Source organism: Mytilus galloprovincialis, chromosome 8 (assembly GCF_965363235.1).
Source record: "Mytilus galloprovincialis chromosome 8, xbMytGall1.hap1.1, whole genome shotgun sequence".
NCBI classification, from domain to species: domain Eukaryota; kingdom Metazoa; phylum Mollusca; class Bivalvia; order Mytilida; family Mytilidae; genus Mytilus; species Mytilus galloprovincialis.
This window is the reverse complement of record NC_134845.1, coordinates 34002938-34027774: the sequence shown is the minus strand read 5'-3', so window position 1 is coordinate 34027774 and position 24837 is coordinate 34002938. Positions and strand designations below refer to the sequence as shown.

The following is a 24837-nucleotide window of genomic DNA, read 5'->3' as shown; positions in this document are numbered from 1 at the left end:
TTACTGAACTTATAGGAAAATCAATTCGGAAAGTCCATAATCACATGGCAAACACATGAAAAATGAATGGACATGAACTGTCTTATTCCTGACTTGGTACAGGTATTTTCAAATGTAGAAAATGGTGAATTAAACCTGGTTTTATAGCGCTAACTCTCTCACTTTGATGACAGTCTCATCAAATCCCGTTATATTTACAATGACATGAATGATGCGTGAACTAAACGGACACAATAATTAAAATAGTCAAAATATGGGTACAGCAGTCATCATCATGTAACAATTTTAAAGGGAACAATATAACAGAACACAAAAACATCTATCTACAAACACATTCATTGATTTGCGTGTCTGACGTCAGAAAATTTTATGCGTCACATATATTTGTATTTCAATGTACATACAAACATTTTTAAAATTTCACATGGGCAATGTTAGCATACAGGGTTAAAAAATCAAAAGTATGTAAGAATAAATTTCAGAAATAGACCGAGATTTAAAATAGTCCAAAAGTTATATAGAATTTATTAGAATCCACAAATAGTTAATTCCACTACGCGATTGAATGATTTTGACGTGTGTGGTTCAACGTATTTTGTAATTCATAATAGAAATATATCATAATGACATAAAATAGAACAATATCATACTGACGGAATCTTTTGAAGTACAGAGTCACGTTTTCAGAACCAAAGAAATACAAAAAGTCGCATATATAAAACACACCATGTAAAAAATGAAAGACAATACAAACACATTGACGGAATGTATAAGTACCGAGCCACGTTAAATGCATATCACATAAAACAATCCAACAGTAAAAGTAATATTTAATAATAGAACAAAGACTAATGAAAGAACAATAAAACACGTTGTTAAGATGATAACAACATCAGTACACATAATATGTACACCAAGACCATCATTTATTATTTGTGAAGTTGATACGGAATACTTATCAACAAGGTCTTGGTACCTTCCGATGAAAACACTGTTGATGCCATTGATGAGTTTTATCTTAATATTTATTAACCAAATAAGCACATTATTGCAATCAATGACTGTTTATTAAATATTACATATTTTTTGTAATGGCCCTGTTTTTTCTGCAATGGCCATGTTTTTTTTTCTGTAATGGCCCTGCATTAATGCTCAGTTTGTCTGTATTAAGCCCAGTTAGGGTTTTTAATAAAGTTAATAAAATTAAGTTGTAAATAGTATATTACCTTTTTGTATTTTATTTAATTTAATAACCAGCAACCAACATTAAAGAACCATATAAAGGGATCACTGTTCATCCTGTTTTTCAAACATAACTTCTTTCAACTTAATATCTTGGATATTTGGTATATTTAAAGCTTTATCATGAGTGTGAAGTACAATTTATTTTTTTCAAACTAAACTGTCTTTAAAAGAGTAAGAGGATATATCAAGTTGGCAGCAACACATACACTTTTGTTCAGTTGGTTAATAAATGTATTAAGAAATGGGTGTTTTTAATGGCCTTGTTATATGTCTTCGGTCAGTAATAATGGCAGACTTCCTCGCCATTATTACAGACCTTGGACATATAACATGGCCATTATAAAAACACCCATTCATTTATACTATAGGAATGACTGAAATATTTGGTACGCCTGACATGTGTAAATTCAAAGGTACAAAAGTAGATATTTCTTCTAGGAATAGTTCATTTTTCTCTTACATGTTTTTAAATAATGTAACAAAGAAGGTTAAGGAAACTCATATAAAGATTTTAATGAAAAAGTGTGGCACAATAAAATATAAATCCTTTGTTTTTAGATTATTCATTATTATTATGCAAAATTCCATACAAAGTCGACAAATGTGACTTATTATAATAGTACTAATGGCAATACTCAAAATAAATAAATATTGAAACATTAATACACATACCACAGTTATAAATGTATACTTTTGCAAGGATATATATTAGTTCTGAACTTATAACTGGGAAAGTTTCAGGTACTCCAGGTGGGTAAGACGTTCCTGTTCGACTAGATTCTTTTCAAATACATGAGAGGGTTCTGTATTTAATGTGTACTATAGGAGGGCTCATAACAATAACCAATTAAGCGTGAGATGTTTAGCTCAAACAAAAACCAAGTTAAATATATCATGTCTGCTTAAGGAAATGCATTACCTCACTCTCGAATGAAAGGTGGTCAGATATTTAGAAATATGCTTACTCGAGCTAGTTTTACATCATTTTTATAAAAAACAAGATATAAAGATTGTCGCCATTATTTTTTCTGCAAATGATTTCTTTTTTGTATCTTTTTAATATAGGTAAATCTTACTAGTTAGCAGCTGACTAAGTAGCTGGTAGTTGTATCCTAACATATAGACACCATGACAAAATCAAGTGAAATCACGCATTCAGATTTAGAGATATATGTTAATTTTATTGACTGATGGAAAACCAGCAGGCATATCTTAATTGATTTAATGCAATAATCTTATAAAATGCGCAACTAAAATTTTACTTCGATTAAAGTCATGCAACAAGCGAAGAATGCATATAGAAGTTTGATCAGATTACGCGTTAAATAAAACAAGATGATTGAATTTAACAAAATTATCAAAGCATTTGTTCACTGAAAGTGACATTAATTGTATGCTTTCCATCTTCCTTCTCCTAATGGCTTGTACAATCCTTGATTAAGTAGTACTAATATAGAACTCCATTTATTTCTTGTCCTAATTAAGTACCTTTTTATTAGGATTCTGTTGCATATTCTGTGAAATTGAAAGAAAAAAAAACTATATTGATTTGGCAAACCATATCGAGGTTTTTAATTCAGCACGGTATGATAAAAATAGTCAAGATTTACTTTGTATAATTGAATGTTCTTCATTTTTACAAGAACCAACCATAACATGAAATAAACATTCTATAATTTTCGTGCGTTCAAAAAGTATAAAGAGAAGTCATTGAAGAAAAAAAAAAAACAGCAAAAATACAAGTTTATAATTTAAATAATAATAAAAAAATATACAATCAAAATAATGGATATTTTGTGTGATTAATATTTATATTCCATACCCATACAACGTATTTTGTATTCTTGTTTTGCCGATTCAAGTTCTATTATCAATGGTAAAAATATCGACATCAACTGTTACTGCATATGTTACCTCCGAAAATGTCATTAGCATGATTAGGGATATGTTACAACTGTGTATACCTTATTTGAAAACAGTACATGAAGCCATGCAGCGAAGAAGCAAAGATAAGTAAACTACTAAAATGTTCTTCTGTTCATATTTATATGGAATACGACGTATTTGTTGTCATCATTTCATTCTAAACAGATGCATAATGTTATCGATGAAGAATACATTACAAATCTGGTATCTTTGATAAGACTATTTCAAAGATGTGTGTTTACATGATTTGTTTATCAATATTAATGTTACTACGCAAGATATAGCTCTGATCTATATATTTTTATGTAGCATCAATATCTATAATATTAAGGATTACATCATATGAAACTATATTTAAGAAACTTTCTAAAAAAAACAACGTCAATGGACTTTCTTATCTTCGTGAAATTTGTATTTCCCCTATTGTTTTTTTAGTATTTACATCTACCTTGCTTTGATATATAGTGTTTTGTATGTTATATAGCTGCAGATTGTTTAAATGAAATAATTCTTTACCTACTAGAGACATAACCAATCTTTGCCAAAGTAACGCTATTTGTTTGTATAAGAAAACAATTTCAAAAGAGGAACAGATTATTTTTCTACCGTTTCCACTTATTCATGTATAGGTGTGAACAAAGAAATTTACTGAAATCATCTCAGTTCCTTTTAGATTAATTATTTATCTTCGTATAAAAGTGTCAATAAATTGACATCTTATTCTGTCTTCATATCTTTTATTGAACCGATGTTGTATATGTACATGTACAGATAATTGCGGAAACGATCAATTGATAAAAGTTGCTGCATTGGGTATAAAGTTGCAAATATAATTTAAATTTCTTAAACAGATTTACCGATGGAATCACTGGTAAAAATGAAAACAGATTAATTTATATCATTCATAGTCAGCAGGCTCCGTAGAGTTTCTCTATTAATTAAAATACATCAATGCCTTTTCTGTGTAGGATATTGTGTTTCAACTGTAGCATGTGTATGTCGCCACTTATACTATATTAAGACAAGAAATCAAATTATACCTTCAAACATCTGCCTAGAACATTTTAGATGATGCAAATATCAAATATAGATTATTCTACGATCGATAGAAAATGGGATAAATATGAATAACTAGCGATTTCTAATTAGCCTGCACTGCCATGCACTCTGGCATTAATTATGAGATGATGCAATTCTCAAAAGTACCATAAAATTGAGACAATACATTCGTGTATGTTTCATAACAAGACATTGATATTAACTGTAAGACACGTGATATAAATCTAACTTTAATCTAAATTTTACCTACCATTTAAATGGGTTAAATCCCTAATGCGGGTTAACGCGATGCTCACAATTTTAATATGTCAACAAAGAATCGTTTTGCACTGATATTGGCAATGATATAATGAAGAAACCAAATATTGAATGTTTTAATGTTTGAATAACCCACCATTTTTTCTTAATATGCCCCGTACTTAGTCAGGAAAATTGCCATTGTTATATTTTAGTTCGTTTCTGTGTGTGCTACATTTTAATGTTGTGCTTCTGTTGTGTCGTAGTTCTCTTTTATGTGATACGTTTCCTTCAGTTTTAGTTCGTAACTCGGATTTGTTTTTTTCTTATCGATTTATGAATTTCGAACAACGGTATGCTACTGTTGCCTTTATTTTGCAAATTACTGAAATGACAAGGATGTTTATTGTGAAAAAGAAATATTTCCACTGAAGAAGTCGTATTAATTTTTTTTTTTTTTTATTTTGAAAAATGGAAGAGCACATGGAACATGTACCCCGATCATTTCATATTTTGTCTGACATAAGAAAATGAGGGGACATTCTGAAATGAAGACAAACAGATTACCCCCCGCGAAAACAAAACACGAAAAACTACGATAAAAATTAAAAAAAGCTTTCACTGAGAAACATAAACCAAACCAAAACAGGGGGTGATTTCGATACTAACCATCATTCCTACTCAAGGTTACAATAAGGACCGAGAAATGAGAGAACATGTTAATTTTCCCACCTACCTGAAATGAATCGCGCACAATTACCAAAATAGATAAAACCATAATGATTGGCATATGGATTGATCGTACTTGAATCAAAAGATCTTTCGTGACATGCAAGAAGTTAAATGTTTTAATTTATTGACTTGAAAAGCATGTCACAAAAATTGCTTTTAATGGAGTGATCAACCAGTTGATGTAACTTGATAAATAAAGCATGCGTTTTTTTCTGATTTGATTTCAAGCTATTATCAAATTGATAAATAAATGGGATAAATATGAATAACTAACGATTTCTAATTAGCCTGCACTGCCATGCACTCTGGCATTAATTATGAGATGATACAATTCTCAAAAGTACCATAAAATTGAGACGATACATTCGTGTATGTTTCATAACAAGACATTGATATTAATTGCACGTGATATAAATCTAACTTTAATCTACATTTTACCTACCATTTAAATGGGTTAATATCCCTAATGCGGGTTAAAGCGATGCTCACAATTTTAATATGTCAACTAAGAATCTTTTTGCAATGATATTGACAATGATATAATGAAGAAACCAAATATTGAATGTTTTAATGTTTCAACAACCCACCATTTTTTCTTAATATGCCCCGTACTAAGTCATGAAATTTGCCATTGTTTTATTATAGTTCGTTTCTGTGTGTGCTGCATTTTAATGTTGTGCCTCTGTTGTGTCGTAGTTCTCTTTTATGTGATATGTTTCCCTCAGTTTTAGTTTGTAACTCGGATCTGTTTTTTTTCTTATCGATTTATGTACTTTGAACAACGGTATATTACTGTTGCCTTTTTTTGCAAATTACTGAAATGACAAGGATGTTTATTGTGAAAAAATAATATGTCCACTGAAGAAGTCGTATTAAACATATGGTACATGTACCCCGATCATTTCATTTTTTGGCTGACATGAGAAAATGTGGGGACATTCTGAAATGAAGACAAACAGATTACGCCCCGCGAAAAAAACCACGAAAAACTACGATAAAATTAAAAATAGCTTTCACTGAGAAACATAAACCCAACCAAAAACAGGGGGTGATTTTGATATTAACCATCATTCATACTCAATGTTACAATAACACAATAAGGACAGAGAAATTAGAGAACATGTTAATTTTTCCACCCACCTGAAATGAAGTGCGCACAATTACCAAGATAGATAAAACCATAAAGATTGGCATATGGATTGTTTGTACTTGAAGCAAAAGATCTTTCGTGACATGCAAGAAGTTTAATGTTTTAATTGAATGACTTGAAAAGCATGTCACAAAAATTGCTTTTAATAGAGTGATTAATCAGTTGACGTAACTTGATAAATAAAGCATGCGTTTTTTCTGATTTGATTTCAAACTATTATTGAATTGATAAAGACACCTCCAATTGCAACTTTCGTCGTCTCATTTTTTCTCAATTATTAAGTAAAAACAATAATCTGGAAAAGAGTCGATTTTTTTATTTTCTAATCGAATATTCAATATTAACCGTAGTAATAAATACTCATCTAGAATATATGTGTCTAAATCAATTCATTATTCCGGTATGCGCATGGAATATATATTGCTGGACGATTGTGATTCTTCTTCTCCTTTGCAGCATTGCATACTTCTGTTATGTAATCATCATCTTAATGCAACAAACGGATGTTCAAAGTTTATCAAATATGTTAATAAAACACAGCAAGCAGCAAAACACATTTGTTGATTGAACATTGCTACAAAAACACAATAACTATATGTCTGGCATTTGATACTGGCTCTAAAACTGATTCACACACAGGCTCACTTTTTTGTATCTGGTCGTTGCGTGTATAAATAAATACTTCGGCCTTCTCAGTGTCATTTAATCTAAGTGAAACAAAATATCATTGTTTTCTTTGGTGTTGAAAAAAATTTCAGCACATAGTAGTTTTATTCCAAATGTTGTTTTTGTGTGATGAAATGTGCCAATCTTCGTCCACTGTGTTTCCGCGACAATAAGAACAAATGAACTTCAACTTCAGTAGAATTGAATGTAACAAAATAGAAAAATTTGATTTAATCATGTTGTTGATATGTACAACATAACTGTTGAGAATGTGTATATGAGGAACAAATCAGAAACAATAAATTAAACAAAATCCAAATTTATGAACATTTTCGTTCAAAGGCACCAATGCCACGAAACATATCAGTTTATCAAGAAAACTTTAGGAGCTATTGCTCATTGACATGCTATTGTTAAAGAAAAAAATATAAATTAACTAAACTTTGTATTGCTCTTGATACTTAGGATTTTGTACCAAAGAAATATATTCCGTAAGCTGTAAAAAAATTGGATTTATGTGTCATTTGCATTTGTACCTCATACTTCATTTGACCTTTACACGTTTTTAATGCTAGCGCCATGTGATGTATTTTACTACCAAAGTTGTTGACACATTACTACTGGAGATATCAAAAGTCATACTTCCCGTATGCGATAATGCAATGGTACATTTTTTTACTAACATTCAGTCTATATTGTAAATTTGGATATGCATGATTGCTCGTTTCGAAGCTGAGACATATTCACATAATTATATCGTTAATTATTCGGGATATGACGTGAGATTCCTTTTCTTCTTCGAAACTTGAATTCTTTGCGGGTGCGGGATTTCGTCGCTGTGGCGAAGACTCATTGGTAGCTTTCGTGTGTTATCTGTTCTTTGGTCTGGCTGTTGTCTCTCTAATATATTCCCAATTTCCATTCTGAATCATATGTAATAAATTCACAGTATTTACACATTTATTATGTTGTCCTCTACTATACTCTCCAAATTGACACAAGCTCAGTCGCTTGTTAAAAAAGAAACATGACCAATATCACTGCACAGCGATTTTGTTTACCAACAACTTTAGTTTCCCAATTTTATGCGCATTATGGATATTGACCAATATGGACAAACGGTAGAAATCATATCTATGTTGTTGTTATTTGAAAAATATAAATTTTTGTTTCCCGAATTCGAAAAATATGTTGGCTGTTAAATTAAACTCATCATAGAAAACCAGGATTAAATTTTGTATTTACTACGCGCGTTTCGTCTACAAAAGACTCATTAATGACGCCCGAATCCCCAAAAAGTTGAAAAGGCCAAATAAAGTACGAAATTGAAGAGCATTTAGGAACCAAAATTCCTGTAAAAGTTGCCAAATACAGCTAAGATAATTTCTTTCTGAGGTAAAAAAAAGCCTTAGTATTTCACAAATTCGAAAGTTTTGTTAACAGTTAATTTATAAATATGACCATATCAATGATAATTCATGTCAGCAGAGACATGCTGAATACTGGGCTGGTGATACCCTCGGGGAATTTAAACTCTACCAGTAGTGGTATCGACCCAGTGGTTGTAAATAAACTCATCATTAATACCAGGATTAAATTTTGTATTTACACCAGACGCGCTTTTCGTCTACAAAAAACTCATCAGTGACGCTCGAATCCATAAAAGTTGAAAAGGCCAAATAAAGTACGAAGTTGAAGAGCAGTAAGGACCAAAATTCCTAAAAGGTTTGTCAAATACATCGAAGGTAATGCTTAAGCTAGTTATGGGTACTTGGTGTGTTCTGAACAAAAACTACGAATCAATCTAGAACTGGATCATATATAAAATTAAAATTCGTTTCGCTCAATATATTATTCAATTATCAGACAAAAATCATAATCTGTGGAATCCACATTTGATGTTTTCAGTCAACTTCTTGTAAAGCTCAAACTGTTTTGAAAGCTTCAATGATATTTTATACAAGCATTTAGAGTTTTGGACGAATAACTGTTTTATCAGATGAAAAGAACTTAATTAACCTAATATTTTACATTTGTTAGTGGATGACCAAATTGTTTTAGTAAATTTACACAATAACAGCACATGACAAGTAATTAAATCAGACTACATAATTTGTGTTTACGAACAAGAAATTATCAGAAAATTTGCGTAATCTAGCTTTACATCGAGTAAACAGAAGGATAATAAACATTAATTAATACCTATAGAGCATGGAGTGAAGACAATAAAACTAAAATTGTCATGTGTAATAGTGTTGTGTGTTGGACGTGTGACCTGATTATTTGTACTGATAAAAATATGTATGACATAATGCTTAAAGCATTCAGAGATTGTACTTTGAATTTGGAACTTTCAAACCGCTTTGTGGGATTTTCTTTTATCTGGAACAGCAGAATTCCAGTTTATTAGTATTTAAATCATAAATTGTCATCTTCGTTTTGTTTTGATTTCCCAGGCGATTTCTCTTTCTTTATCATATCGTACTTTTACATTTAATCTATCGATTTAAGTTTTACTGAAAACAGTTTTGTCAATGACCTTGTGATGTAATTAAAACAAAAACGAAAGTAAAACATAAAACGCATAAAAACTGGTTACTTATAATAAACCTTTGGTATGTATCGTTAATTTTGCAACACACGGAAAACCAGGACAAGGAAACAAAATTTGCAAATGTTGAAATTCAAAATCGTTTTACAAATTGTATAAAGATTTGATGATTGAAAAAGGGACATTAAACTGAACCTTCCTGGATACACAAACACCGAGATTCTATTGAATTAATCAAAAAGTTAAATCACAAAAATACTAAACTCCTAGGACAATTAAAAATGGAAAGTACCCAAGTTATTAATTATCAAAATCCGAAGCTCTAAATTATCAAACGAATTTGAATAGACAACAGCTTTCATATTCCTGACATATTAAAGACATTTCCTTCATCAACTTATCGCGTGCTAAACTCGTGTAAAAAACGTCAATAAACATACCATATATTTAACCTACTGGCTTTCATGCTTACATTTGTTTCTTAAACATTGAATATGAATTGTTTGTTGTCAAAATTGTTATTTTGAGCTATACATGTAAATTTAATTTATTTCTAATCACATTTTTTTTGCAATTCAAATCAATCCCCCTAGGTCACTTTGTATCTTTCTTTCCTAAAACAATAACAACGACATATTATGTGTTTGAAAACAGGAACCTACTGTTGTTACCCCAAACCGTGTGGAATGAAAATAATACGTTTTAATAAAATAAAATAAATTATAATTCATGTGTAAATCGTTTTTATTACTTGCTAGCTGATTATTTGTAATGGAAACTAGCTAAATAAAACGATGGCCTCGCTGGTATATGTGTACAACTTCAACACATGAGTAACGTACTTGTCCTGGTTTTTCCATTAAACATATCAAATTAACAGACAATGTGAGAACTATCTCCGAATGTGGAAAACTAATACGTTAACCGTTATTCCATAGCACAGATATCATTTGATTTGAAATCGTTTTCACAATGACACCATGAAATAACGTTATGCATTACATATGAAGATTGTTTTTGATGAATCTATACTAATCTGAAACTGACAAATTCAGAGTTGAAATATCCCATTGGCAAACTGTGTGCGAATGGTTTCGCAAGTAAAACAATAACAAAACTTCTTCATTATTCTTGTTTGTTAATAATCAAATCAGAAATTGTCAACTTCATACTCATGGCTATTTTATACCGACATCATAAAATTGTATATCTTTAGAACATTAATTGATTGAAGATATACTAAAACGGTAGGTCGATTGTCTTGGAATGTCTCATAATGCAATTGGAACAAACGTAATAATCATACTTTCAAAAAATATATATATAAAAATGTATTTTCATCCAATTCTGTGATAATTTATCAATCCTTAATGTTTCGGTGTTGACATGAATATCCATTATGTGGTCATTTTTATAAATTTCCTGTTTACAAAACTTTGATTTATTCGAAAAACTAAGGATTTTCCCAGGCTTAGATTACTTTAGCCGTATTTGGTCCAACTTTTTGGAATTTTGGATCCTCAATGCTTTTCAACTTTGTACTTGTTTGGCTTTATAAATATTTTGATATGAGCGTCACTGATGTGTCTTATTTAGACGAAACGCGTGCCTGGCGTACTTAATTAGAATAACTATAAACATCGGTAAATATTATTAACACATGAATATGTATTAACTCCAGGTGAGACTTCAATCAATTTACTTATAAAAACATTATGTATGAACCTCATAACAAATAAGAATGACAAACGAACTAAACTTCAAGGAAAATTTATCACTAAAACTCCTTTTACAAATGACAAACACAAAAGCTCAAACACATGAAACGAATGGAACACAAGTGTCCTGTATCTGATCTGGTAGAGGTATGTCCTTAAGAAGAAAACGATGCATTAAACATTGTTTTTTAGCTATAGGTGCACCTCTCTGTTTAATGGCCGTCGCTTTAAAAGGCCTTAATTGAATAATATTTTTTACAATGTATATTTGTTAAATACACTGACCCTATGGTATTTTTGACAGATAAACTATATTTGATTTATAAAAACAACACGTTTTAAAATGCATTTAGAACAATTACTACAAAATGGGTCTTCTAAAAAACACGATGATTACAGAATACTAGAATTTGTTATCTGCACGTCACTTGGTAAACAAAGGGACAATAAAGATTGATTTACAACCCATAAGGGTATAGATTGAAATGATAATGTATCGTTTTCGTACTTTTTGCGTTTAATTGACGTCTGGGCAAACTCTGCGATGGATTTCACAATAAAGGCAAAAGTATAATAGTAAATGTTTAAAGATTAGTACCGTTAGTTGTTTAATGATTCCGTTCGTAAAAACAAAACAGTTGAGAAGAATTAAATCGTACTTGTTGGTCTCAAAGGTTTTTGTTGTTTTTCTTAAATTGTTTAACATCTGACAGCGGTATACTACTGTTGTCTTTATTTATTCACCCTTTTTTTTTATTGATTTTGTATTTACATTGTGTCATAGATCAATTTGTTCGTTCAGTGTTTGTTCGCTTGTGATAGTATTTCTTTTTATTGTCTTTAAATGATGGTACCTATTTAAACGTTAAAACCCGCTGCATTTGTTTGCACTTGTCCTAAGTCGGGAATGTTAGATTCGGTAGTTGTCGTTTGTTGTTGTGTTTCTGGTATTTTTTAATACATATTAGACCGTTGTTTTCCCAGTTTGATTGGTATTACACTAGTCATTTTGGGGTTCTTAATAACTTACTGTTCGGTGTGAGCCATGGCTCAATGTTGGAGACCGTACTTTGACTTATAATGATTTGAAGTTTAGAAATTATGACTTGGATTAAGAGTTGTCACATTGGAACTCATAACACATCTTCTTATATCTATTGTTGCAAAAGTTGAAATGAATTATAAAATCAAAAGCTGTCAACAAATTTATTGATGAAATAAATATTGTACGCTTCATTTTATTTCATAAATGTTTCAAAAAAAGACACGAAAGGCAAAACAATGTGAAGGATAGTATAATGGCCATCATGTAAGATGTGTTTATTAAAATGTTTTTTTAGGAAGACGCTCTCGTGTTTTTTTCAAGTCAGTGATGAGGCTGTCCTTAGTAGACCAAATGCGCGACCGGCAAGCAAGTTTTGCATCCTGGTATAAATGATGTGTTGATTGAAGATAAAATAGTACAAATATGTTTCTAATCTTTTTTTTTCGATTTAAACATTTGTACTGATTTTAAAAGCCTCAATGACGGCGACAAATCAACAAATGGTATGCCACAAGTGATCTTATGAAAGCTCATGTCTGAATATTTTTTTTTATAATTGAGACATAACAATGTCTTATATCCTTTCGTGTATATGTTCAGTAATTAAGGAAACTACTTGAATGACAACATAATGCTGTAAGATAACTACAAAACGCTTCCAAATTATGTTTATCTGTCCAAGAAATAGACATTCTGCAATATATTAGAAGATTTCGTGACGAGTTCTATATATGAAACTGTCATCTTGAGAGTTTCAATTATCCCGTAGGACAATACTATTGATTTGTGAATGATATAATTTAGGAACAGTGTGTTTCTTGTTTGTTAAGATTCAAATCTGAAATTATCAGAAATTCCAGGTTTAGACTTGTCGAGCAATAATATTTATATAATTAGTTCCCATCCGTGCTCTAGGAAATATATATAAGGATAAAGATATAAAAATGAATAAAAAGATATAGAAATGAAAAGAAATGACCAATATTGATTTGATCCAATTTACTAATTGTCAAGTCTTAAATGAACCAATGTCGTACATGAACGGTAAAGCAATATGCCTATATTTATCTGCTAAATTGTATTCAATGTACTTTGATATACCAAAAATTAAAGACCTCTCATAAAGTTACCCTCAAAAGGATTGTTAATTATTACAAAATTGTTACACTCATGTTTGCTTGCTTTCTATGACAATGTTATCCATGCAGTACTTCGACCCATAAATAACAGAACGTTACGCATATACATCTGTTATACAGCAACTCCAACAATCCCTTAAACAAACAAAAATATCTAGACATCTTCAAACATTCTTCTTCAATAGATATTTTTATAAGTAAACAATAGTCAACCTCCAAATCATCTTTAAGGTAGGAAAGCTGTGACTAAATTTAAGAGACTGTAAAAATCTGTCATCCAAATCTAGTTCCTCTTATGCCAAGACATAATATACAGTTATAAAAGAAAGACAAAAGATACCAACAGGTCATTCAAACTCATCAGTCAAAAATGAAATGATAACTGCAATTACGATAAAGAATATCAGACAAAAAAAGTACAATACGTACAACCTAGAAAACTAAAGACTGAACAGCACGAACCAAACTAACACATGTGGGTAATTTGAGGTGCTCTGGATAGGACAGTATATTGTTTTCGACATTAGGGATCCATCTAGTTGATCGTGTTAGTATTACCAGGAAATAAGTCTTATCCCGTAGGCCTTTATCTACTGTATAAGGTAGACACCAGGATTCATTGATCAGAAATCCTATGCCTATTGATTCATTTCTTATGGTGTTATACCAATTTTCTTGGATTTAGTTGGTACGGGCGAACCAAGAATTTGAATTTTTTAACAAAGTACAAATTGTCTATAGGCTTGTATGCGAACTTCGGTAAAACGACGAAGTCATATATCCAAGAAAATTCAATTTTTAATATATTTACAAAAAATTGAGACGCGCGAAAAAAGGTCCTTCACAGAAATTATGTCGACCTCAATCAAAGACAATTGTGAAACCAGTATCAATACGCAAGAAATAAAGAGAAAGTAATTTGATTGGCTGTTGATATTAGGGTTTCTATCGTTTTAGTTTCATATATTTTAAATATACCTGTGGAATATGACTCTTCTGTCTGATTTTTTTTTTTATCCTTAATTAGGATAAACTTCATTATATAATATTATAGTATTAACAATGATTAATGAATGGGTGTTTTTATAATGGCACTGTTATATGTCCAAGGCCATCATTACTGACCGAGGACATATAACAGGGCCATTACAAAAACAACCATTTATTAACCAACTGAACAAAAGGGTATGTGTTGCTGACAACTTGATGTACTCTCTACTCTTTTAATGACAGTTTAATTTGAAAAAAATAATTTGTACTTCACCATAATAAAACTTTTAATATACCAAATTTCCAAGATATTAAGTTGACAGAAGTTATGTGTTGAAACACAGGATGAACAGTAAATCCTATATATGGTTCCTCTAATGTTAGTTGCTGGTCACTAAATTGCATAAAATACAAAAAAGTCTTGTAATTATATTATTTTCAAAACAATCCGTTTTGAAAATCGGCGGCCATGTTAAATTTATTGTGTTTGATATTAACACTGTGTTTCTGCAATGGACCTGTTTTTCCGTAATGTCCCTGTATTAATGCCCATTTTGTCTGTATTAAGCCCAGCAAGGGTTTTTAATAAACATTCATTTTTGGCAATAATGTACTTAGTTGGTTAATAATAAGATCTAACTTCCGACAACCTGGCTTTTGATAGGCACATGAAAATACATAAGTTTTATTTTTCTGTTTTGTTTTGTTCGAAAATACCATTCTCGTTAAAATTGTATACGTGAAGTAATATCCAGCAAAACTAACGAAATGTACAGTTGATTAATGTAGAGAAAAACAAACTTTGTTTACAATGATCTCAAATTATTGAAACATGTATCAGTATATTAGACACAATTAATTTTTCGCTACTTGTCTTGAAATTTATTTCTAATCATAGCTCCAGTCAAAAATATGTTAAAAGTAAACCAAAAGCAGACAAATAAAAACAAACAACCAAAATATATGCATTGATTACTTTTCGGTATATTTGCTATCAAAACTATTCTTGACTACACATTAAAAAAAATATGAAACTATAGGCAGGTATATTCTTTGGAAATTAAGAGAATTTGTCAGTAGCTTTGTCTAGAAACAAATGATTCCATGGCATTGATTGTCATTTTGCATTGAATAAAATTGAGTAAGGAAATGGGGCATGTTTCAAGGAAACAACAACCCGACCAAAGAGTAGAATGCAGCAATCATAAATCGTATTTCATATTTACTGATAATCGTAGGAATCGGGACGATTTCCAGCTTAACATTTTGAACTTACCTCTGTCCATTGATAGAGACTATTTTAACCGATGACCAAGATGTGACTTAACGATAATGCTTGAAAAAAATACAAAAAATAATGACTACAATATGTGTGTTCGAAAACAAAATATAGTTTTCAGAAACCTTTATATCTGTATGTCACTGTGAGAACATGAGGATAATAAAGATTGATTTACAACTGGTAAGGGGATAGATCTAAGATTATAAAATACAATTTTTCGTGTTATTCTGTCATTTAATTGACGTCGAGGCTGATTATATTTTGTCATATCACAACATACCAGCAAAAGTATAATTATTAATGTTGGAGAAGTCCTGATAGTTGGAAACAGTTGGTAATGGTTAAGATTGTACTTCGTTCTTGCTGCAGAATAGATTATACAAAGCAGTAATAAAATAAAGAATGGTATTATTCAATTCATCAACGTTATCGTTTAATATATTTTATTAGGTTATGATGCTCTCCGTTCAATTATTTGTTGATTGCATTGGAACAAAAACTTAAAAATCATATACTTATTATGACTTAAAATAATTTTGTTTTTTATTTTTAGTATTGGACAATTTGCAATGATTTGCAAATTAACTCTGTCGGCGACAAATCAACATAAGGCAAGCCACTAATGATTTTAGAAAGGTGTTTGCATTATCCTAGGAATAATATGAGACATAGCGAGCGCATGCCTTATATTCGTTCGTGTGTAGTTCCAGTTAATAAGGAAACTACTAAAATAGCGAGACAATACATTAAGATAATGACAATACGCCTTCAAGTTCTACTTATCAGACCACAAAGTAGACATTCTACATTACATTAGAAGATTTCGTGATGAAATTTATATAAGAAACTGACAACTTCAGAGATACAATTATCCAATAGAATACTATTATTGATTTGTGATTGATAAAACAATGTGTTTATTGTTAGTTAAGATCCACATCTGTAGTTGTCAGATAACTCCAGTTGTTTTTTTTTTTCACTTTCCTTCGTTTATGCTTACCTCCATCTTTATTTCATTACGAAAAAGTCAATTATTTGCCAACCATGCTATAAATGAACAAGAAAGAACATCACTATAAGGGTAAGGAATAATAAGATATGTAAAAAGTAATTGAAAAAATGAATAAACTAAACGAAATGACAATATTTTCTATTTCAATTTATAACTTTTTAATATTCTATTCGCTATGCGTCTGTATATCTGCTGAAATATATAAATATTATATTACTCACCTTGATACAATATAACCAAATCAAATATGATTAGAATAAATGAAATTGAATCACACTTATAGTATAAAAATATAAAAAAGAAGATGTGGTATGATTGCCAATGAGACAACTATCCACAAAAGATATATATAGAACTGCTTTATTTGTGTTTGCATACTTTCAATTACTGTAAATTAAAAAAAACTAATGCGAGGTTTTATCAATGCGAAAGAAAAAATAATGCGACTGTATGAGTATCGCAATAAAATTAACTCGCATTCTTATACATGTATTGATGTGGTTCAAAAGTGTGTCTCATTTCTCGTTTTTTATATAGATTATACCGTTGGTTTTCCATTTTAATGGTTTTACACTAGTATTTTTTGGGGCCCTTTATAGCTTGCTGTTCAGTGTGAGCAAAGGCTCCGTGTTGAAGACCGTACTTTGACCTATGATGGTTTTCTTTTATAAATGTTAAATTGGATGTAGAGTTGTCTCATTGGCGCTCATACCAAGTCTTCTAACATAAAAAAAAAGTATGATTGTGATACATCTACATTTAACTGCATGCAGAACTTCATGAAATAGCATTTAGTCCATTCTACAAAATTTGCAATAATAGAATGCACGAAATAATTTCTGAAATCACAGTACCATTTTATTCATACAAGACTAATCAACACATGAACGACATTTTCGGTTTACATCCATTATGGAACAATTTCATCTTGACGTCTTCACACATTCTTCAACAATCGACAATCTGCTTATCTGGAAATCATCCAAAGTGTATACAAGTTTTGACTATACTCAGAAAGAATATCAAAGCTATGTCATAAACAACTTACTAGACTTATAAGTATGTACGTCAGATGCGCGTTCGTCGACGGAATAACCTTTTGACTTTGAACAGGCTCATGTACATATATTTCTATTCCTGTGTGTTTGTAAATCTTATTCCCATTTGTATCTTGATACATATAGTAGGAATCAATTTTGGACGTTAAACAGGCACATTTACATAAATTTCTATTACTGTGTGTTTGTAAATCTTATTCCCATTTGTATCATCACATAAAAGAGGTAACATGAAGTTATTCAAAATTGAAAAGAAAACTTTTGAAAAGAGGGATAGTCAAACTCATAGATTAAAAATAAACTGACAAAACCATGACTAAGAATAAAAAGATAAACAAACAAATAATAGTACAGAAGACACAACATAGTGATTTCAGGTGCTCAATCTTTGATACCAGTATATAAGACACAGCATATTCTTTTATTAAAACTAGTTAAAGCGTTATCTAGTTTATCGAAAACAGTTTAAAAAGAACTCCAGACTCGACTAGTTGTAAACGAATACAAAAACAAATAGACAACTAAAAACATACAAAAACAAATATGCAGTGATGACTTTTTATAAAATCGATATAAAAAGTAAATTTGACTGCACATTTGTACACAAAAGATACTGTGTGCATGTACATTTAAGGAGTTTAGTTCATCTGGAGAGTACTTGGATCAGTGTCTTTGTCTTAAAGCAGATTAATCCATCGTAGTAAATGTCATGTTCACATGTTTTAATTGTACACACATGAATCTTTCTTCTATTGTACATACACATATTTTGAATACTTTACATTTTAACCTACATATAAAAGTTGGACCTTTTTATTGCTTTATCTAATGTATTGAATTGTTCACATTTGGTTAGGCTATTGTACTTTTCGGTTGCTTTCCCTAGAATGCATATTCAATATCCTTCTTTAATATAATACTATTTCTAGCATTATGTATCTAATTCAAACAGTTTGTAAATTGCAAACAAAAAAGTATCGATCATTAATTATTACAAAAATAGCTATATTTATATTAAAAAAACTAATTTTGATTCATGAGATTTAAAAAGTAGCAATTTTAATGAAAGAAATTATGGTATACACCGTACTTAATGGATAATTGTCTAAGTTTGGCCTTTATAAACAGCGTGCCTAGACTGACGACTGCTGGCTTAATCAATCAAGAATTGACATCGTGCTAACACATCCATCAGAGTAAGTTATTTATGGTTTTCCAATCTCGAGGTTTTTTTTTCAAACTTTTCACGTGGCATTTGTTGTAGCGCTTTCATATTGTTAAACAATATTGTTTATGATGTTTCCGCGGAAATTAATAAGAGAATTATAAATGTCAAAATAAAATCCCAAAAAGTTTTTCCATACCTGGCTAAGTGAGCAATGCCTCGGAAAGAAACAAATGTGTTTGAATACTTCAACAATTTGCTAAACAATGAACAGAAATTACTGCATCAGTATTTTGCAACAGAAACCTAATAACTATTGAGCATGTGATGTTGTCGGTAACAAAACAGGATCAGAAGTGGCATCGACTCAGTGGTTGTAGAAGCTCAGAACAAATACCTGGATTGTAATTTAGTACATCATCACCATCTGCGTGTTTCATCTGCATAAAACACATCAATTACCATTGAAAAAAATCCAGTTCAAAGCAGATGCAGGAAAGCCGCAGAGCATGACAAATTATATCTATGTCAGGGGTAGGAAACCATTATAATAAAAACCGTAAGTTTTCTCTATTAATTTTCATATTTTGTCGTCGGACCTTTATAACATGATTTTCATTATTGGAGGTTCTAAATGTTGATGGCCTTATCGTTCCTTATAATTGCTTACTTTCACATCATTTGAACTCTGGTTGATAGCTGTCTTTTTTGGCAATCATACCACGTCTTTTTATTTTCATACAGTAAAGCGAGACAAAGTCTGTCTACTTAAATAAAGATCCCAATCCAGATTCATAACTAAAAAATATTGTTAAGATAAGTGATTTTAAAAAGTAAAATGTAGGAATGTCAATTGAACTAGTCTCCCTGTCACAGTGACCAATCTGAAAAAAGGTTGATACCAATTCAAAGAAGAATATTTCTACAACAGTAAAACACAATATGTATTTACCTAATATAAATCAAGCGCTGCTTTCGACTATTACAGAAACCAACAGATTTAATTTTAAATCAAGTTTTGTAAAAAGTACCAGTGTTAATACGAACAAATTGAAACTTTTCATAGACTCATATTGGTCAATCTTTACAAGTGCTTGTAAGTTCTATTGTCTAAATCATAAACACAAGTTGTTTTCGGTATAGTTTATTCACTAGCTTGGACCACTAATAAATTTCTTCTAGGAAAAATTCATCGCTAATTGATTAATTTACCTGAGTAAAAAAATCAACTTAATAGAGAAAAATGCATGTTTTACAAATTATAATTGTAACAAAATCAGGTAATTATACTTCAATTGTCTAATCTAAGTTATGTCCTGAGTGCACCTCCTTTTTGCATGCATGATATCATCATATTGGTTTTAAAAAAGCAGGTTGGTATATTTTACGTCACAATCAATTGATTGTTAACCTGTGATCAGACAGCAAAGAGCATATAGTTCAGTGGTTGACATTGCATCGTATCTTGTTTCCGTAATTTGTGGTGTTATAATAAAGATCGTAAGCTTTCTCTATTAATTTTCACATTTTTTAGTCGGACCTTTATAGCATGCATTTCATTATTGGATTTTTTGTTAATGTTGAAAGCTTTTTGTTGCAAGTTGTTAATCTTTTACGTCATTTGAACTCTGGTTGATCGCTGTCTTTTTTGGCAATCATACCACGTCGTTTTATTTTCATAGAGTATTAAAAGCAAGAAAAAGTCTACTAAAATAAAGATTCCAATCCAGATTCATTAATGAAAAAATATTGCTAAAATAGGTGATAACAGTACAATGTAGGAATGGCACATGAACTAGTCTCCCTGTCACAATGAACAATCTGAAAAATCCCTCACTCATACAGTAGTCAGCACTTCGGTGTTGACATGAATATCAATTATATGGTATTTTTTTTAAATTTCCTGTTTACAAAACTTTGAATTTTTCGAAAAACTAAGGATTTTCTTACCCCCAGGAGTAGATTATCTTAGCCGTATTCGGCACAACTTTTGGGAATTTTGGGTCCTCAATGCTCTCCAACTTTGTATTTGTTTGGCTTTTCAACTGTTTTGTTCTGAGCGTCACTGATGTGTCTCATTTTGGTAAGGATTTTGAAAATAATCACGTGATAGATAACATGTTTTAAGTAATATGGTTACTTACAAAGTAGATTCTAATACAGGTATGTAAGTTTACAACACAACTAAAACTGTATTTTTCCCTAATGGTTGCGTCAGTTTCTTTCGTCAAGAAATACAAAAATCTTTTTTATTCTAATGGTGTTAATGACACCATTTGTATATTTGCCGATGTATCTTCGTAATGCTTTATATGTCTACTTAGTTTAGAAAATATCCAAGGCAACTTTACATTATAGCTATCAAGCAAAATTTGTCATTCCACTTAACTTTGGTAGAAGCACAACGCAATGAAAACAGATCAGCAACTAATTTCCACTAATTGGTACAAATTGTTTTACTGTGTGGCTGTTAAATCTAATTTGATAAGCTCCGAGAATAGAATGAACCCAATAAATATAAAAAGAGGATCGTAATTACATTAGGAGGCAATGCTATCCAATATTGACCGTTTCTAACCAGTAAATAACGTGTCAGTGGGGTTTAATAATCGTCATTTCTTACTTAGATTTCCTAGTCTATATAGATAGCTATAAAATGATTCCACATTAATATTTTGTTTCTGTATCGATTGCGGTATAAGCACTTCGTCACATTACAGTTATAGATGTTCGGCAGACATCAGTGTTTATCATTGTTTGTACAGTACTCTCTCCGGAGAATAAAAGAGCTCATCTTTTTGTACATTCTGTTTCTTCGATCGGGACATTCTCGTGATGTTTTCATTGATCTTATTTACCAAATACAAGTTTGTTCAATTTTAAACAGCGGAGATGCTTGATAAGGCTTTAGCAGTTTTACTATGGGTTTTGGTACACAATTTGGATGAATCAGTATCTGGTTTTCAAAAACAGACTTGTTCCGTGTTAAATTCAACTATTCATAATGGTAAGTCATCTTTGTCATTAAAACACTTTTAATTATCACAAAGTTTTGGAAGGTGATAAAATTTCATGACTATGTACATATTCATAATTTTTTGTTTAAGTTAAACTTTATTTAATAAAAGTGACAAGTTTTTTTTTCCACAGCTTAGACATTGAATTATTTGTAAGCGAAATTAAGAGCATTATTGTTTACGATAACCGGATTTAGTGGGATTCACATTAACATCATTACACGTTATTGTACAGTCGAAAATGTTATGCAGTAAAATCAAATCCCACACTTTTAAACATTTGTAACAGTTCCACCTAGTGTATACTTATTTTGATTTTTATACTTATCTTATTATTTTACCTATTGTCAGTATGATTATGCACTGGTTCTTTCAAACGTATCCACTTCGCTTGCGTGATCATAGTAATATACATGTATATTAGCTATTTCATAGCTATACTTATAAAGGCATTACATTAATTTGGTAGCTATGTCTTTACTGAAGCATTTATGTGTAAACTAATATCTTCTGGAATCATCCGAATCAACCAAACATTGTATTAGACTCAGTGAAATATTGAATTAACAGTCATCAATTTTAAAACTAGATTCATTTTCATTAACTTGACATATTCAATTTATCTCACAACTACGAATGATAAGGAATTTTGCTTAAATGGTATAATTTATCTTTATTTTACAAAATTACTAAGCTAATGGTGCTTGGTACGGAATGTGTCATTTATTTCTGAAGGTTTTGCTGCCAAAACGTAAGAAAATAACATATTACCGTTTGTAATTTTTACATCATTTATAAATTGCATAAGTCATTAAAGTGTGTCACATTGCAGAAGCTTCACTGCAAGGATCCTGGCTTTTAATGGGTTACAGCCAACATTATAAAAATTTGGTTTCTGTTAAATCAATGTGATTATTTTCTTTAAGCAGCAGAATTGTCAACTTGACTTAACCATATTAAAACCAAATTTACGGTCATTGGCCTACGTAATGCCTTTGCAATTGTGAGTTTATCATATTTAATTCAAAACTAATTACAGTGTTTCTCATTAAACCTGTTAAGACATTATGAATTATAGACAAAACGAATATTATCTTACCAAAGAATGTCTTAATACTAGTCCACTGCGATGCTTCTGTAAACTGCTAAAACGAGTTATGATTACGGGGGTTGGACTAGAAATTTAATATTTTTTTTCGTTTTGTGTTTTTTAATTAACCATGAGTAGGCTTACAGTTTGTACAGGTTACCAAAACATTTTGGCCTAACCATGACATACAGCAAAGGGGTTCCCCAGAGAAGTTTTGAATCGTTTGACTATATATGGACAGGTTATGTTCCCCAACGGTAGTATAAGTTTGGTACCACTTTTGATGCTAATCTAATAATTTCGTAACCACGATTTAACCTTCCTCGTATAATGTATCAAACGGATTTCTACTCATCGTTTATGTCATTTTTAGGATTGGTGGGAGAGACTTGCTCTCAGAAGAAACCTGTTGTTAAAAGAGTAAAAAGAGTAAATGGGAGAGCACTGGTTATTCCAATCGGTATGTATCTAATACATGATTACATAATTACACTGCCACGTTCGCTCTTAGTTTTCGTTAAATGTGTTCGCGATTGTATAGATCTTAATGTTTTACTTTCAAATATACATTGAAACTTGAATGGATAGTTGTCTCTTTGTCATTCATACCACATCCTTTGAATGATATCAACATATTTGGCATCTATTCTTAATAAAATACTGATGTATATGTTCATGTAACAACTGTATATTACATTTGGTTCACAAACTTTTTTCAAAAGCTCAGTTCTTGCATTATCCAAAGGAAAACCACACAATATTTCACATTTTCATACACGTAGTTCTTATTGTCATGGTCACTCGTAATGATTTCAAATATAAAAAAGCATACTAAGTCTAGCAGTTCATTATTTCGATGTAGAGATTTATTGTTCAGAAATGACTTATTGAACACGACAATTGAGATAATATGAATATAAATTAGGACGCTAGAGAATTGCTACTGTCATGAAGAATAAACAGATCGTGAACAAGTTCATTATCTTCAAATAAAGCTGAACATTTTTGTGCAAAATTTATTTAAGGAGTATTCGATTTTAACAACTCTTTCCAGTTTCGTAAAGATTGCATTAAAATCTGACAGCATTCCTGTGCAATCATTTTTTCTTAAACGTTTGCCCACTCTTTAATATTTCATCTTTGATTGATATCCCTGTTTTCTTTCTTTGCTTTTTTTTTTATCTAATTTTAGATTAAATGGAATTCTTTTTTAAAATTCACCCTTTCAACCCGCCGCTTTTTCTGTGACGCTGGTATAGTTTTCTTCAAGCATACCCTATCAAACTAATGTTATTTCCTGTGATATTAAGATTTTTACAGGCAAACCATTTCAAACTGATCTCCTTTACGTACTGTAAAATCGCAGTTAACTGTTCGCAATGTTACTATTACTGCACGTTTTATTGCAAAGAATTACAGTACTAATATATTTCACAAAAAACAAAAACAAATCACAATCTAGTTATTGACAACACTTTAAAATTGATGCTGGGATATTCAATAGCATGAGCTCGAATCACGGCGAGGAAAGAAGAAAGCATATTTAACATTGTTGTGCTATAGCTATCATAGAATATGTACGCTTAAGCACATAAACAAATGTCAGCTGTTTTTATGTCATGCTTTTACATAGAGACTATATAAAATTAAGACTACAAAAAAGCAAAAGACAAAGACAAAACTATTAAACAAACAGTAAAAAATGTTGTTGGAATATGTAAAATTCTCAACTATATTTATAGTCTTATTCCAATG

General features: G+C 30.6%; 1 protein-coding gene across 1 annotated transcript in view; it reads left to right on the top strand.

The window, feature by feature from the left end:
* The first annotated feature begins 21595 nt into the window (after positions 1-21595).
* LOC143085619 (glutamate receptor 2-like) overlaps positions 21596-24837 on the top strand; it is a 75584-nt gene continuing 72342 nt past the window's right edge. The window contains exons 1-2 of the mRNA XM_076262079.1: positions 21596-21982; positions 23456-23542. Coding sequence (XP_076118194.1) covers positions 21868-21982; positions 23456-23542 — 202 coding nt within the window. The 5' untranslated portion in view covers positions 21596-21867. The remainder of the gene's footprint in view (positions 21983-23455; positions 23543-24837) is intronic.